The sequence below is a fragment of the Ranitomeya imitator genome, chromosome 3 (assembly GCF_032444005.1).
Source record: "Ranitomeya imitator isolate aRanImi1 chromosome 3, aRanImi1.pri, whole genome shotgun sequence".
Lineage (NCBI taxonomy): Eukaryota > Metazoa > Chordata > Amphibia > Anura > Dendrobatidae > Ranitomeya > Ranitomeya imitator.
Window position 1 is genome coordinate 229733130 of NC_091284.1, and position 14088 is coordinate 229747217.

A 14088-nucleotide genomic window follows, 5' to 3' on the forward strand; every position below is an offset into this window, starting at 1 on the left:
TGCAACGTCACAGATCGTTGTCGTTCTCGTTGCAAAGTTGCTGAGTGTGACGGTACATTAACGGCCTTAACTGTGAAGCCACTAAATACTATTCACCACACCCTTTAACAATCTGCATTGAAGAGTGGCTGGTTCACCTCATTGATTCATTGATGTTTTTATTTTCCTTGACCGAGGTTTCTGTCCATCCAATGAAATTATTTTCCTTACTGAATTTATCAATTTGCTCTTTAGTCACTGCCCATGATGAAAGATCGCACTAAAAAAGACAGAAAAGAACAAATCAATTATGTTCAGTTTTTCAAAAAGATTATAATGGAACGGGGGTCGGGTGGTGGGTGTGAGAGGATTGGAAAGTTCTGGCCCAACACAACAATTTTTTTTTTGCTTCACAATCGCAGTAAACAGTACTTCTGATGTCCCACTATTCTGTCAGAAGATCATTGCAGTACTATGTAACATGCAACCCACAGGCCCTCCATAATGCATCCATGTGGGTCCCTTGCTTACCTACCTCAGCAAGAGATGAACAGCCAGGGACAAAAAACAGGCACTCAGCCAAAGGCATAACATTAGGTAAAACCAAAGGCATGGCCAAACTAATTAGTTGTTGGTTTATAGGGAACCTGTCACATCGTTTTTCGCTTTTAAACTGGCCCCAGTGTGTTACTAATGATGCGATGTGCATTACCAACACATTGTTTTCAAGCAAAACGGCGCAGAATTCATAAAAAAATATAAAACAAAATTTAAAAAAATATATCTCACTTTTTATAGTTATATTCTTTGTCTTTCAGTCTTGGGGGTAGGCTTCCGTTAGTTTAAGTCACGGTCTCGTCATCTTATACATGTCCTAGCACTTTGATCTGCAGTACTGGCTCGATGTCACAGGAATCTTCTCTGCAATCCCAAACATGCGCAGTGATGAGCAGCTCCCTGGACATGTGCACTGAATCTGGGTGTACGTCCCCATCTTCATTTACGGTGTGCGCATGTTCCAGAGCCTGGTTAGTCACTGACTTTGTGACGTCGCAGTTGTGAGTGGCATGAATGCAGAACGCGCACTGACATGGACTCTGCTGCTCAGATACTGCAGCTGCTCTGGACCATGCGCACACAGTAAATGAAGCCGGAGACGTACACGCAGATTCAGTGTGCATGCCTGGGGAGCTGCTAGTCACTGTTCAAGATTACTGAGAATATTCCTGTGACGCCGGGTCAGTACTGCAGATCAGTGTGTGGGCGCGGATAAAATGATGAGATCGTGACTGAAACCAAAAGGAAGCCCACCTCTCTGACTGAAAGACAAGGTAGAATATAACTATACAAAGTGATTTTTTTTTAATGAATACTCTATTGTTTTGATTGAAAACATGTTGATGCACACTGTATCACTAACATACTGGGACTAGTTTAATGTTTAAAAAAAAGAAAAACTATGTGGCAGGTTCCATTTAACACTGACAGGCAATAATGCTTTGAAATATGGTTCATTTCAAAGCATTATAGAAAATGATCAAATGATCACTGCTTGAAGACAACTAGTGGAACAAAAACAACAACAAAAAACACAACACCTGAGAGGTTTCTGTTTGCATTTTGAGCTTCCTGCCATCTATCTCTTGGTGCCTCTTGACTACTTTTACCAAGAAGCAGAGTGTTCTGGCTTCGTTGTTACAGCTGTATCCACCTCCTATCTTGAAACACGCCTTTTACAAAGCACCATCCTGAAATTCAGGAACAGTCTCAAGATGGATAAATTGCTGGCCAAAGCTTTTTCTTTTTTAGGCTATGTGCACACGTTGCGGATTTGGCCCTACGGATCTGCAGCAGTTTTTCATGTGGTTTACAGTACTATGTAAACATATGGAAAACCAAATCCGCTGTGCCCATGCTGCGGAAAATTTCGCGCAGAAACACAGCGGTTTATTTTCTGGAGCATGTCAATTTTTTGTGCAGATTCCACAGTGTTTTACACCAGTTTCATTATAGGCTTCCACAGGTGTAAAAACACAGGCAAAATCCGCACAAAATCTGAGGAAACCCGCAGGTAAAACAAAGGAGGAAAAATCCGCAATGGAATCCGCAACGTGTGCACATCCCTTAACATTCCTCCCACTTCACATAGAAAAAAATACAATAAATTAGCATGTACCAGTCACAAATTATCTAAAATTAGAAATTACCAGCTCACCCGTTACATGACCAAGATTCTCAGCACGGGAAGAGCCACTCCTGTTAGACTCAGCGCTGTATAGATCCAACAGGCAAAAATAAAACAATTCTAGTGCAATTAAAAAATGAAGGACATCTTGAATTTCATCCAGCAATAAAGTATACATTTCCTACGCGTCTGATTGTAAACCATTCCTTAATCGTGGATAATTGATTTTTAAAATTGCACTGGAATAAAGTTTTATTTTTTTATCTGGATCTCTGGCTGGAGGAGTGGTTTCTATTGTATATATAATGTAACACTCAAACTACGAATACCACCGCCTCTGGTCAAAGTCACTAGTTCATTATGTTAGGCTACGTTTACATTTGCGTTGTGCGCCGGTGACGCAACACACAACGCAAATAAAAACGCACCAAAACGCATGCAAAAACGTTGCGTTTTGCGACGCATGCGTCGTTTTTTGACGAAATTTGGACGCAAGAAAAATGCAACTTGTTGCGTTTTCTTGGTCCGACACTTGTGCGACGCATGCGTCTTTTTTGCCGCAACGCATCAAAGAAAAACGCATGCGTCCCCCATGTTAAATATAGGGGCGCATGACGCATGCGTCGCCGCTGCGTCGCCCGACGCAAACTAGCATAACGCTAGTGTGAACGTAGCCTTACTTGTTTGTGGAGCCTACACTGCCTCCCTGCTAAACTTGCCAGAGATGATAGGCCACGCCCCCACAACGTCAGCGGTTAGAGCACACTGTTCTGAGAGTTGCTGGCGGACATGCAGGAGCGGTGCTTGATGGAGCAGCTACATTTGGTTTAAAGGACAGATACAAATTCTACAATATGGTTACATGACTATGTAATAGGTCAGGAGCAGAGCACAATATCTGCAGCAAGTAAGCTATAAAGTTTCTTCATTTCACAAACTAAAAAGTTTTTTTTTTTTTAATTTATAGCACAGAAAACCTTTAAAATTTAACAACTTAAGAAAAATAGACTAGAAATGCCATTGTATGTATTCAAGTTACCCCTCAAACTAACAATTGAAAGAAAGAAAAGCTAATCACTAATTTAAAAATGATAAAAAAAAAAAAAAAATATATAGTTCTTACCGATAATGGTATTTCTCTGAGCCCATGACGGCACCACGGAGAGAGGGGATCCGCCCACCAAGGACAGGAAACCTACGGATAAAAAGGCGGTACCACTCTCCTGCATCAGTTGTTTACATAGATAACGATGGGAGACTACTAAGGGTACCGTCACACTATACGATTTACCTACGATCACGACCAGCGATATGACCTGGCCGTGATCGTAGGTAAATCGTAGTGTGGTCGCTGGGGAGCTGTCACACAGACAGCTCTCCAGCGACCAACGATGCCGAGGTCCCTGGGTAACCAGGGTAAACATCGGGTAACTAAGCGCAGGACCGCGCTTAGTTACCCGATGTTTACCCTGGTTACAAGCGTTAAACTAAAAAAAAACAAACAGCACATACTTACATTCTGGTGTCCGTCAGGTCCCTTGCAGTCTGCTTCCCGCACTCAGTGACTGCCGGCCGTAAAGTGAAAGCACAGCCGCTGTGCTCTGCTTTCACTTTACGGCCGGCAGTCACAGTGCGGGAAGCAGAGACGGCAAGGGACCTGACGGACACCAGAATGTAAGTATGTGCTGTTTGTTTTTTTTTAGTTTAACGCTTGTAACCAGGGTAAACATCGGGTAACTAAGCGCGGTCCTGCGCTTAGTTACCCGATGTTTACCCTGGTTACAAGCGAACGCATCGCTGGATCGCATCGCTAGATCGGTGTCACACACACCGATCTAGCGATGACAGCGGGAGATCCAGCGATGAAAGTAAGTTCCATACGATCTGCTACGACGTACGATTCTCAGCAGGATCCCTGATCGCTGCTGCGTGTCAGACACAGCGATATCGTAACGATATCGCTGGAACGTCACGAATCGTACCGTCGTAGCGATCGAAATGTTATAGTGTGACGGTACCCTAAGACATTTGTAAAATTTTAACTGTTTAGCATAACAAGATACCGCGTGACTTTAAACTATAATAGACTATGGCACTATTTCAATGTGTGCACCCATAAGTGAAGGGAGGGAATGTACGGGTGCCGTCATGGGCTCAGAGAAATACCTTTATCGGTAAGAACTATATTTTTCTCTGATCGCCCATGACGGCACCACGGAGAGAATTGCATAGATAGTACATTCAGGGGGGACCACCGCCTCCAGAACCCTTTTACCAAAAGTAAGGTCTGAAGAGGAGATTAGGTCCAATCTATAGTGCCTATAGAATGTGGATGGTGAGGACCAGGTAGCAGCTCTACATATCTGGTCTATGGAAGCTCCGGCCTTCTCCGCCCAGGAAGTTGCTACTGCCCTTGTTGAGTGAGCCTTAACCTCCCCGGGAACGGACATCCCACTTGCTGAGTATGATAGACTGATGGCGTCTGTGATCCATCTTGCTATGGTGGCTTTAGATGCTTTTTTCCCCTTCCGGGGACCCTGGAAACACACAAACAGAGAGGAATCCTCCCTACTCTCTCTAGTGACTTCTAGGTAGTGTAAGAGACATCTTCTTACATCTAGTGTATGTAATGTTTGTTCCTCCTTGTTCTTAGGGTTGGGGCAGAAGGAGGGGAGAGATATCTCTTGAGACCTGTGAAATTTTGAAGCCACTTTCGGAAGATATGCTGGGTCTGTTTTTAGAACAACCCTATCCTCTAGAAATTGTGTGTGAGGAGGATTGGCTGAAAGAGCCTGTAAGTCACTGACCCTACAGGCAGAAGTGAGGGCGACTAATAGAGCTGTTTTGAGAGATAGCGTTTTTATTGTAGATTCATGTAATGGTTCGAATGGAGGACTAGTCAGGGCTTTAAGGACCAAATTTAAGTCCCATTGAGGAACCACTTTTACTGCCAGAGGCCTAGATCTTCCTGCCGCCCTAATGAATCTAGAGACCCACCTATTTGAAGCCAAGTCAAAATTAAATAGGGCACCTAATGCTGCCACGTGAACTTTTAGGGTACTGGTGGCTAAACCCATTTCCAACCCGTTTTGTAGGAACTCTAATATGGCATTAATGGGAATCTCTTTCCCTATTTTAGTACCTGAAAAGGACAGGAACTTTTTCCATATTTTGCCGTACGGTTTTGTTGTAACCGGCTTCCTACTTTTTAACAGAATTGAGATTAACCCCGAAGAGAACCCTCTGCTTTCTAATATTTTCCTCTCAAGAGCCAGGCTGTCAAGTGCAAGTTCTTGACTCGTGGATGACAGATTGGGCCCTGTGACAACAGATCCTGGAGGTCTAGTAATACCCAAGGGTCGGATATTGACATCTTCCTCATCCATGAGAACCAAGGTCTCTTCGGCCAGAACGGGGCAATTAAGATGACCAGCGCCCCGTCCTCCCAAATCTTCCTCAGCACTGCTGGAATCAGAATGAGAGGAGGAAAGGCATAGACCAGATGGTGACCCCAAGAAATCAGGAAAGCGTCCACAGCTACTGGGTTCCCCAGGGGAGATAGGGAGCAAAAGGAGGCTACTTTTTTGTTTAAATGGCTCGCGAAGAGATCTATTTTGGGAACACCCCATTTTTGCGTGATCTGGGTAAATATCTCTGGATTTAGTTCCCATTCCCCCTGTTTTAGGCTGGATCGACTGAGGAAGTCTGCCTTGTAATTGTCTATCCCTTTTATGTGTAGGCTTGTCAGGTATAGAAGGTTGTTCTCGGCTATTTGAAGGATCGAGTTGGCCACTTCCATTAGACTTTTGGAACGGGTACCCCCCTGATGGTTTATGTAAGATACTACCACCTGATTGTCCGACATCACCCTTACATGGTGAGATTGAAGGACTCCCGAGAATTCCTGAAGGGCAAATTTTACTGCCAGGAGTTCCTTCATATTGGAGGAATTGTTTGCAAGGGATGGAGACCAAATGCCCTGAGCTACTAGGTCGCCCAGATGAGCCCCCCACCCTGAGGGGCTTGCGTCCGTGGTTAGGACCTTTGATATCGGGATTACCCATGGGACTCCCTGGGAAAGATTTTCCTGCAATGTCCACCAAGTCAGAGAGTGATTGGTGCGAGGAGACAATGTTAACCTCCCGTCTAAATGCTCTCCTAGGAGGATTTGCTCTGACAGTAGCTGCCATTGGAAATCTCTTGAATGTAGTTGGGCCCACTGGACTGCCGGGATGCAAGAGGTCATAGAGCCTAACAGGGACATGCCCTGTCGGAGTGTTATAGAGGGGAGAGATTGTACTCTTGACGCTAAGCTTTTTATCTTTTGTATTTTGCTCTCTGGGAGCCGGCATTCCATTTTTCTGGAGTCTAGAGTGAGACCTAGGTACTCCTGAACCTGAGAAGGCACCAGTCTGGATTTCTCTAGGTTTATTAGCCAGCCCAGGTCTTTTAGAGAATGAATCACTAGATCTAGTTGATTCTTGCAATGTTGCGTGGAGGAGCCTATCACCAGGAAATCGTCCAGATATGGTACGATCAGGGTGTTTTCTTCCCTGAGGTGAGCCATTACCTCCGCGACCAGCTTTGTAAAAACCCTCGGGGCTATTGCTAGGCCAAATGGAAGGGCTGTGAACTGGAAGTGGCTTAGGACTCCCTTGATGTGGATTGCCATTCTGAGGAATCTTTGGTGATCCTTGTGTATTGGGACATGATAATATGCGCTCTTCAGGTCCAGGACCACCATGAAGCACTGAGGAAACAGCATTTTGATCGATGACTTTATCGTTTCCATCTTGAATGCTTGAACCTCTAGATAATTGTTTAGGTTCTTCAAATTGATAATGGTCCTGAAGGAACCATCTGGTTTCTTTCTCAGGAATAGAGGAGAATAGTACCCTTGCCCTCTTTCTGGGGGGGGGGGGGAAACTTCCAGGAGTACTCCTTTTTTTACTAACCCCACAATCTCGTTTTCTAGTGTTAACTGCTCTTCTGCCGAGGATCTGGTAGATGTTATCTTGAAAGAGGGACGAGGGTACCTCTTGAATGTTAACCTCAGTCCTGATTTTATGATGTTTAAGATCCATTGACTGGAGGTAATCTTTTTCCAGGCTGGGAGAAAGAGAGATAATCTCCCTCCCACCTGGGGTGAACCTTCATTGTGGAGGTTTCTTGCTGTCATTGAGGTTTTTGTTGAAGATAAATCCTTTATTCTTGTTCTTCTTATCTTCCCACTTCCCCTGGCCTCTCCCTGGGTTCTTACGGAAAAACCTCTTGTTCCGAAAGGGCTTCCTATAAGAGGGGAGACCCAGAGAGGGGAAGGACTTTTTCTTGTCCCCGGCTTTTTCCAAGATGTCATCTAGAGTCGACCCGAACAGAAACTCTCCTTCACAGGGGATGGTACACAGTTTCGTTTTCGTTTGCAGGTCGCCTGGCCAATTCTTAAGCCAGAGGGCGCGCCTGGCCGCATTAGTAAACACTGCTGCTCTGGCGGATAGCCTGATGGAGTCGGCCGAGGCGTCAGCTAGGAAAGCCGCGGCCCCTCTCATTACGGGTAATGTGTTCAGAATTGAGTCCCGGGAAGTTTTCCCCTTTAATTGACCCTCTAGTTGGTTCAGCCAGATCATCAGAGAGCGTGAAGTGCATGCTGCTGCAACTGCCGGCTTCAGGCCTCCTCCTGCTGCCTCCCAGGAGCCCTTGAGAAAGGCATCTGCCTTCTTGTCCATGGGGTCTTTTAGAACCCCCATGTCCTCAAACGGGAGGGCAAATTTCTTTGAGGCTTTAGCAATTGCTACATCTAATTTGGGGGCCTTTTCCCAAAAGGAGCACGATTCTTCCTCAAAGGGGTATTTCCTTTTTGGAGTTGAGAGTCTTCCTCATGGGCTTCTTCCATTCCTTCTTAATTAAGGCTGCAATTGCTTCGTTAAGCAGAAAAGCTCTTCTCTTTTTCTGTTCTAGGCCCCCAAACATGATGTCTTGTACTGTCTTTTTAGGATGGGAGTCTACCAACCCCATGGTACTTCTCACCGCCTTTATGAGGCCATCAGTATCCTCTAGAGGGAAACAGTTATGTCCCCCTGAGGAAGAAGTAGATGATGCAGATGAGTCGGAGGAGTCGGAGGACGCTGAACTCTCACTATCACTTTCGGATTTTGAGACTGGAGATGGAGACCCGTGTCTGGTCTTTCTCCTTTTTTTCCCACTTTTTAGTGACCTAAAAGTGTCCTCCACTTGCTCTTTAATTAGGCTTTTAAGATCTGATGCAAACCCTGGAAGGTTTTCAGATACAGTCTGCTGAATGCAAGTATTGCATAGTCTCTTATCCAATGTAGGTGGAAGATCCTCTCTACAGATGGCGCAACTTTTGTGCTTAGTTTTAGCTACGCTTTTCCTCCCCTAAAAGAGACAAATAACACTCTTACTGTCTCTGACATTCACGAAGATCCACTTACCACCTCCAGGACCCATAAATACCGATTGGGGGTTCTCTGCCTCTGGCTTTTTCCCCCGACGCCGTACTGGACTCCTTACTGTGTTGAGACCTTTGGCGTTCTTTGCTGGTGTCCTGGTGCCCTTTCTGCTGTCGCCTTTTTTGCTGCTGCTGCTGCGGCGATACTGCAGGTGGAGGTGATTCGGGCAGAGGTGATGCCGGGTCGCTCATACTGCTGCTGGTCTGCGTGCCTTGAAACTCGGCTGAGCTGGCGCTCCTATTACTCTTGAGGCTCCTGCCTATTACTGCAGAGCCACTGGGAGGGTGTGGATTCTTCTATTTGAACCCTCCCGCCGCTTCCCTGCACTTGCGCAGTAGCGACTGCTCCCAGAGAGGAGCGCCGAACGCCGGCGCCTGCGCAGTAATCCGTGCCACACACTACGCAAAAGCGCTCTAGCGGCAATCCCGCGCAGACCGCACCAAGCGCCCGGCCGGAAGCCCCGCCAGCGCATACCGGCGCACGAACGCATCGGAGCCTGTGCAGCCCTCGCGAGACCAGCCTAGATACTGGGCATGCGCAAAATGGCGCCCGGAAGCAGATATGGCGCTGTTGACCGGCACCCCCGGTCCTATGCAGCCCCTGTAGCGCGATCCCTGCACGCCCGATGGCGGTGCAGTGTGCAGACTGATGCTTAATTTAGGGAGGGTCGCGCTGCACCTCCCGCAACCACAGAGGGACCCCCCTGGATGTTGCCACTGCTGCATCTTACCTGGGGAGGTGACCGCGAACTCCTTGTCACCTCCCCCGCACACCCTGTCGGCCCACTGGCTCCCAGCGGTGGCGCTTCGGGTCACCACCCTAGCCGAGGCAGAGGGACCCCAGCTGCCTGAATCGGACTGGTTGGCCCCGGAATTCCAACGATGAACTGGTAAGTCCGTAGGTCTCCCATCAAGGACAGGAAACCAACTGATGCAGGAGAGTGGTACCGCCTTTTTATCCGTAGGTTTCCTGTCCTTGGTGGGCGGATCCCCTCTCTCCGTGGTGCCGTCATGGGCGATCAGAGAAAAATTGTTTTTGTTCTTCAACATTCACAACCCAAAGGCTTACAGGGATTGTTCACTTTCAATTAAAAATTTCCCCTAGCTAGTTTATGATAAGAGTAAAAAATGTTATCACCTTCCCCTTGTGCACTGAAGAGGCCCCTTCCTTTTATGGTGACAAGGCTACAATAAATATATACCGTATTTTTTCGGACTATAAGACGCACCGTACCATAAGACGCACCCCAAAATTGGGGTGAAAATTCCAGAAAAAAAGATTTTTTATAAGATGGGGGTCCGTCTTATTGTCCGAATTTAAGATCTCTTACCTGAGGGCAGGCAGTGGCAGAGTAAGGTCACAGGAGGCATGGTGGTGGCAGAGGTGAGGTGATGCTGAGGTGCGGTGGGCGGAACGGCGTGCACCTGAGCAGGGTCCCATCCTGCTTAGGTGGGCGACGCCATGGCCTGGTGTCCATGGGAAGGTTGCGGCAGTGCTGTGGCAGATGTGCGGTCACTTCCTCAGGTGGCGGTGGCCTGGGTCCCTTCCAGACTTGAGGTGACGCCACGGTGGTATTGAAGGAGAGCAGCAGAGCTGGGTGAGTCACTGTTTTCCAGGTGGCGGCGGCCATCTTCCTGAGGTCGCGCGTGCGCAGATTCAGTACTCTGCTTCCCAGGGCTTCAGGAAAATGGCTGTGGCAGGCCGCGCTTGCGCAGATGGAGATCGCGGTGGCCATTTTCATGAAGCCGAGATCTAAATCTGCGAACTCTGCTTCAGGAAAATGGCCGCCGCGATCTCAATCTGCGCACGCGCGGCCTCCCGCAGCCATTTTCCTGAAGCCCCAGGAAGCAGAAAACGCAATCTGTGCACGCATGGCCTCAGGAAGATGGCTGCCGCCACCGGGAAAGCCATAACTCACCCAGCTCTGCTGCTCTCCTTCAATACCGGGCCGCGGCATCACCTCAAATGTGGAAAGGACCCTGCTCACGCCATACCGCTCACCGCGCCACATCATCCCGGAACCACTGTCGCCGCCACAATGCCTGTAAGCCTGCATTTTAACTATAAGACGCAACCCCCATTTTCTTCACAATTTTTTTGGGGAAAAAGTGCGTCTTATAGTCAGAAAAATACGAAAATTATATATATATAATTTTTTTTTTTCCCCCTTCTTACCCCCAATGGGAGTGGTTCTTTCTCATTCTCTGGTCCTCTACCAGAGGCCTGGGAGTTTCAGGGTTCTGCACAGGATCTTAGCTGTTTCCAGCATTGCGTTTTTCTGGACAGAGGGCTCGGATGTTGCTCCTGGGATCTGTTGTAGCCATTCTTCCAGCTTAGGAGCACTTGGAGCAGTGACCCCTCTCACCACTGGTATAACTGTTGCCTTCACCTTCCACATCTTCTCCAGTTCTCCTTTGAGGTCCTGGTATTCCTCCAACTTCTTATATTCCTTATTTCTGATGTTGCTGTCACTTGGCACTGCCACAACTATTATCATTTCAGCAGGACTTGGCACCTGTCCACACTGCCAAAAGTACCAATTTGCTTGATTGGCCAGCAAACTCACCTGACCTTAACCCCATAGAGAATCTATGGGGTATTGTCAAGAGGAAGATGAGACACCCCAGACCCAACAATGCAGGCGAGCTGAAGGCGGCTATCAAAGCAACCTGGGCTTCCATAACACCTCAGCAGTGCCAGAGGCTGATCACTTCCATACCATGCTGCATTGATGCAGTAATTGATGCCAAAGGAGCCCCGACCAAGCATGCATTTACTGAATTTCAGTAGGCCAACATTTCAGATTTTAAAATCATTTTTTCAAGTTGGTGCTATAAAGTATTCAAATTTTTTTTGAGATAATGACTTTTGGGTTTTCATTGGCTGTAAGCCATAATCATCAACATTAACAAAAATAAACACTTGAAATAAATCACTCTGTTTGTAATGACGCTTTATAATATACTAGATCAGTGGTCCCCAACTCCAGGTCTCGAGGGCCTGCCAACAGTGCAGGTTTTCAGGATTTCCTTAGTATTGCACAGGGGTTGGAATCATCACCTGTGCAGATGATCACATTACCACCGATGCAATACTAAAGAAATCCTGAAAACCTGCACTGTTGGCGGCCCTCGAGGCCTGGAGTTGGGGACCCCTGTACTAGATGGTGGCCTGATTCTAACGCATCGGGTATTCTAGAATATGCATGTCCACGTAGTATATTGCCCAGCCACGTAGTATATTGCCCAGCCAGGTTTGTCACAGGTTAAAAAATAAACATATACTCACTCTTCCGAGGGCCCCTTGTAGTCCACGGCAGCTTCCGGTCCCAGGGTTGGTATGAGCGCATGGCCTGTGATGACCGTGACGTCATGGCGGGTCCTTCTCGCGCAGGGCCTGTGATGACGTCGTGGTCACATGACCGTGTAGTCATGGCAGGTCCTTCTCCCATACCATCTTTGCCACCGGAACCTGCAACGGAAGATGGCGGCCGGCGCGAGTGACTACAGGGGGGGGGATGAGTATAGCAGGGTTTTTTTATTATTATTTTTAACATTACATTTTTTACTATTGATGCCGCATAGGCAGCAATCAATAGTAAAAAGTTGGGGACACAGGGTTAATAGCGGCGGTAACCGAGTGCGTTACCCGTGGCATAACGCGGTCCGTTACCGCCGGCATTAACCCTGTGTCAGCGGTGACCGGAGGGGAGTATGCGGGCGACAGGCACTGACATGTTATTGTGTTCTATTGTATTACTTTTATTTTATTTCAGCATTTGCACTTTCAGGACCTTTCATCATGTGATCTATGTGATACATTTCATTGGTATTTGGGTCCTTTTAAACCGGCGTCCGTACCGGATAGACTAGCTTGGATAAAGACTGCTGCTGCAGTCGAAACGCGTTGCTCTCTTCACGGGGTGCATGGTGTGGTCTTAGGAGCATGTACTTGTATTTTAATAATTTGGATTAAAGATTTATACATTTTATCAAGAGGAAGCTGGAATATTCGTTTTTTGCCTTCATACATTGTATATTGCCCAGTGATGTAGTATATTGCCCAGTTACATTCTATATTGCCCAGTGACATAGTATACAGCCGAGCCACATAGCATATTGCCCAGTGACGTAGCATATTGCCCAGTGACGTATATTGCCCAGTGACGTAGTATACAGCACAGAGCCACGTAGCATATTGCACAGCCCATGTAGTATATTGCCCAGCCACGTATGACAGGTTAAAAAAATAAAAAATAAACATACTCACCTTCCGCAGGCGCGTTGTAGCACTGTCGCCTGTGTGGGATGCAAGCGGCATCTTCCGGTCCCAGGGTGTGCCGACATCGGTCATGTGACCGTGTCGCGGTCACATGACCGTGATGTCATGGCAGGTCCTTTCCGCGCAGGACTTGTGATGACGTCGCGGTCACATGACCGTGACGTCATGGCAGGTCCTTCTGCCAGACCATCCGTGCGACCGGAACGTGCCGGTTGCATCGCGAGGAGCGGGAAAGGCGGCGTAGGCGAGTATATAATCTTTTTTTTTTTTTTTTTTAATTATTTTTAACATTTGATGTTTTTACTATTGGCGCTGCATAGGCTGCGTCAATAGTAAAAAACTTGATCACACAGGGTTAATAGCAGCGGTAACGGACTGCATTACACCGTGGCATAACGAGGCCCACTGCCATTAAAGGTACCGTCACACTAAGCGACGCTGCAGCGATACCGACAACGATCCGGATCGCTGCAGCGTCGCTGTTTGGTCGCTGGAGAGCTGTCACACAGACCGCTCTCCAGCGACCAACGATGCCAGTAACCAGGGTAAACATCGGGTTACTAAGCGCAGGGCCGCGCTTAGTAACCCAATGTTTACCCTGGTTACCATCGTTAAAGTTAAAAAAACAACCACTACATACTTACCTACCGCTGTCTGTCCCCGGCGCTGTGCTTCTCTGCTCTGGCTGTGAGCGCCGGGCAGCCGGAAAGCAGAGCGGTGACGTCACCGCTCTGCTTTCCGGCCGCTGTGCTCACAGCCAGTACAGGAGGAGTGCAGAGAAGCAGAGCGCCGGGGACAGACAGCGGTAGGTAAGTATGTAGTGTTTGTTTTTTTACTTTAACGATGGTAACCAGGGTAAACATCGGGTTACTAAGTGCGGGTTACACTAGCGCCGTTGTGCCCGGCGCTAGTGTGAAAGAAGCCTTAGCCACCCTGCAGAGCCCTTAATTGCTAGAAGAGCATAATCCCCTCCTCAAGTGACCCCATTTTGGAATTTATACCCCTTTTGAAGTTTATCTACAGGTGTAGTGACAATTTTCACTCCATGGGCATTTTTCAGAAACAAGCAGCAATGAATGTTGCCGAGTGAAAATTGCAAACTGTCGTTGTAGTTACCAGTATGTTTCTGTCACCAGTATGTTATGCCTAGCTCATGCTTCTGGAGACATGCACACA

General features: G+C 47.4%; 1 protein-coding gene across 1 annotated transcript in view; it reads right to left on the minus strand.

The window, feature by feature from the left end:
* Window positions 1-14088, minus strand: part of RAB29 (RAB29, member RAS oncogene family) — a 46711-nt gene that overhangs the window by 19351 nt on the left and 13272 nt on the right. Inside the window, exon 4 of the mRNA XM_069756245.1 lies at window positions 138-259. Within this exon, the coding sequence (XP_069612346.1) occupies window positions 138-259 (122 nt within the window). The remainder of the gene's footprint in view (window positions 1-137; window positions 260-14088) is intronic.